This window comes from Palaemon carinicauda, chromosome 1, assembly GCF_036898095.1.
Source record: "Palaemon carinicauda isolate YSFRI2023 chromosome 1, ASM3689809v2, whole genome shotgun sequence".
Taxonomy (NCBI): Eukaryota; Metazoa; Arthropoda; class Malacostraca; order Decapoda; family Palaemonidae; genus Palaemon; species Palaemon carinicauda.
In genome coordinates this window covers 77,150,580-77,153,950 of record NC_090725.1, presented here as the reverse complement: position 1 = coordinate 77,153,950, position 3,371 = coordinate 77,150,580, and the positions used below count along the sequence as shown (strand labels likewise).

The window sequence follows — 3,371 nt, the reverse complement described above, 5'->3', positions numbered from 1 at the left end:
CTCACAAGAACGGAAAAGTTACAGACAATACTAGAAATTAATGATATTATACAATATATTAGAATATCACAACCAATATTGTGAATATGAATTATATTATTTATTTGTTTCTGAATAATGATTTATGATATGGTGTATATCTGAAGTAAAAAATAATACAATGCTCCATAACAAATAGGAAATCTAGTGTATAATAGCTCAAAAATTTTAATTGTTCATAATAAAAATATAAATGATTTCGCTCCCATTTCTTACTGACAGCTACACGAAAGCTATTCAACTGATATTGTACCATAACGGATTTCATAAAACTAATGGCCTGGCAAGGTCTTATATATACACACCTCTTTGCTTATTTATTTATATTTCTTCAGATAAGAGGAGTGAAAGAAAAGCGATATTTTGTGATATATATACAATAGGTACTGTTATGAATGTATAACATAAAACACACGCGTTATTTTTTTAATATATACCTGTAAGACACGATTGCAATAAGATACAATGTAAGGAAGGAATGGAGGAGATTGCAGACTAGATATGGGTCATAAAGCAGTACATAAAGGGTTGCTCCTCACCTGTGTTGACTGGCTATCAGTGTGATGTTGCTTGGTCAACAACTCATCACTAAAAGCCTGGTAAACATAATGATCGAAGTTTTGCTGCTCCTAGCAATCATAGTATAGCTATCATGTTCTTGTGATTGTTGAACAACCAGGGAATTGAATTCTCCACTCATTTTGCTCCAGTCAGTCAGGAATTGAGAATTTTATGTGTCAAATTGATGATAATGTGAGGACAACAAGACGAGCAGAGAGAGACTGACAATTTATTGAACATGCGGATGGATAAGTAGCCTGGGTGGGAAATATTTCCAACCACCACAATCATTTGTGTTTTGATTCAAACATAAATATAAAATATCAAGGCGGTAGCCTAATGAAATATACAATTTTATACATGGATATAAACCTCTCAAAGAGCGCAACATTGTTGTACAAGAATCCACTGTGTGGAATAAAGAATAAAGTTACAATATACAGAAAAGAGTTCAGGGGAGGAATCACGGCGGGTAAGACGATGTCCTTACAAGTACTCCGCCCCCGCCCCCGACAGTGGGTATCGTAGATGGTTGATGCGATTAATCATTGTATCGTGGAGGGCGACGTAATTCCCATCTGGTGCTTGAGCACAGGGGAAGGTTGCTCTGATTTTGAGGAATCGTTTTCCCCTGTCATTTCGTGGTTTTCTCCTATCCGGTTGATGATTTGTTCTGAGGCGGAATTTTGGGTCTACCAGGGCCCGCAGTGATCTGCTTGTTGCTTTCGAGGTATGCTGGTTTTAATCAGTCGATCGTCACCCAATCTTGTCCGTGGACGATCAGGAGGAAAGATTTGGCTGTTCTTCTGACAACCTCGTAAGGGCTGCGATAAGGTCTAGTTAGGGGTTGGCAGTGAGCATCGGCCTGGATGAAGACGTAGTCGCAGAGGTTCTTTGGCGTGAAGTGTCTGGTCCTGGCCTCTTGTGTTTTCAGGCATGGTCTGAATTTCCCGGCGATTTTTCTCAGGTGATCGAACTTGGTGTCGTCGGTAGTTGCAGGGAAGAATTCGCCAGGGACTGTAAGTGCCTCGCCGTAGACCTTCTCCGCAGGAAAAGGTTTGCCGTCTGCCCTGGGAGCCGTGTGAAGGCCAAGGGAGACCCACGGGAGTTGCGCTTTCCAATGTTCGTCCGTACATCTCGCCATCAGGGCTGCCTTGAGTGTGCGAAAAGCTCTCTTGACCATGCCGTTTGCTACCGGGTTGTATGCTATGGTGCTGTGGAGTGTTGTTCCCATCAGGTTTGCTAGAGAGAGCCAGATCTCTGACAAGAAAGCGGAACTTCGGTCCGTCGTGATATCGTCGGGGACACCGAAGCAGCTGATCCAACTCGACAGGAGAGCTTCAGCGCAGGCGTGGGTGGTTGCTTCGGACATCGGAGTTGCTTCTAACTATCTAGTGGAGTGGTCGACGATCGTCAGAAGGTATCTTGCAGAAGCTGAAGGCGGCAGAGGTCCCACGACATCCACGGGGATGTGTCCGAATCGTCTCTTGGGTTGGGGAAAATCATCGACTCCCGACTCGGTATGGTGGTTGACCTTACTCGTCTGGCAGTTAATGCAGGTTCTTGCCCACTTGCGGGCGTCTTTCTTGATTCCCGGCCAGATGAATTTTCTGTATTAACTTCATTGTAATTTTTGTTCGGATTTCATTGCTTTAGGGTGGTTATTAATACCACTCCGTGCCTGCGTGATTTTTTTTTTTGTTTTAAATTCTCCTGTGTATGGTTTAAATTTGCTTACCCTTTTCTATATTTCAAATTATTCTGTTCATTGAAGCTTTTCTAACTAATGAAAGGCTGGCTCAAACACAGCAATAAATCTACTTTCCTAAATAGAAGTAGGCTACTTTCTACATAATCTCTTGACAAACAAACAATTTCGGATTTTTAATGTGAAAATAAATCTACCATAGGAAAAAACCAGAGTGACTTTATGTAACTGCAACCAAGGAGAATATATTTTCAAGTTAATATTAAGATTCAAAGGAACAGTATTTCAAAATAAATTAACGAAGAAAAAATATTGAACCAACACCTTAGCCTTTTAAAACCCGCAATTATGTAATAAATTAATATATTGTTATGATGCAAATAAGATGACTTCTAGCCGACCATGGTATTCAGATTACTCTATTGACAGAATTCATCCTTAAGGCGGGTTTACACGGCCGAACAGCTCGTCGAGCCAGGTTGTCGAACCTACTTGTAGAACGGCTCGAAGAGCTTTCAGACAGTACATCGAACCTCAGTGTGCCTAGTTCTAAAACAACGTCAACATGTCTCTCGACTAGGACGATTTGATAGCCATTGCTTTAGCAGTGGCACAAAGAAAGAAAAAAAAAAGATCAAAGTGGACGAAGGATTGGCTACTAAAAAGAGAGTCTTTTGATTTAACTTTCCATAAAGCTGGATGAGACCGATATGCATGTATGAAATCTAGTACGACTTCCTTCCCATTCTTGCTTTCATTAATGGCAGCCATTATTCATTTCTTTGATGATGTTTCCTCGAGCAGGTTTGAATAACAACTGATGTTCGATGCTCGACACCAGTTCACATGTTCACACCGTTCGTCAAACAATGTAGCTCAGCCCACAAAAGTCAAAATGAGTCTGACTTTCATCGAGCCGTTCGACGAGCGCGCTCGACAACCAAATAGCCCGTTTACACGCTCGAACATCAATTCAAACACAGGGTTGTCGAACCAGGCTCGACGAGCTGTTCGCCCGTGTAAACCCCGCTTTATATAAAAGGATAACTCAATTAGCAAAGCA

The 3,371-nt window shown here is 41.4% G+C and overlaps 1 protein-coding gene across 1 annotated transcript; it reads right to left on the bottom strand.

Moving 5' to 3' along the window:
- Positions 1–1,345: 1,345 nt before the first annotated feature.
- LOC137647538 (uncharacterized) lies at positions 1,346–1,783 on the bottom strand. Its single transcript, XM_068380769.1, has one exon. The coding sequence runs from the start codon at positions 1,781–1,783 to the stop codon at positions 1,346–1,348; it is 438 nt and encodes a 145-aa protein (XP_068236870.1).
- Between the last annotated feature and the right edge of the window lie 1,588 nt (positions 1,784–3,371).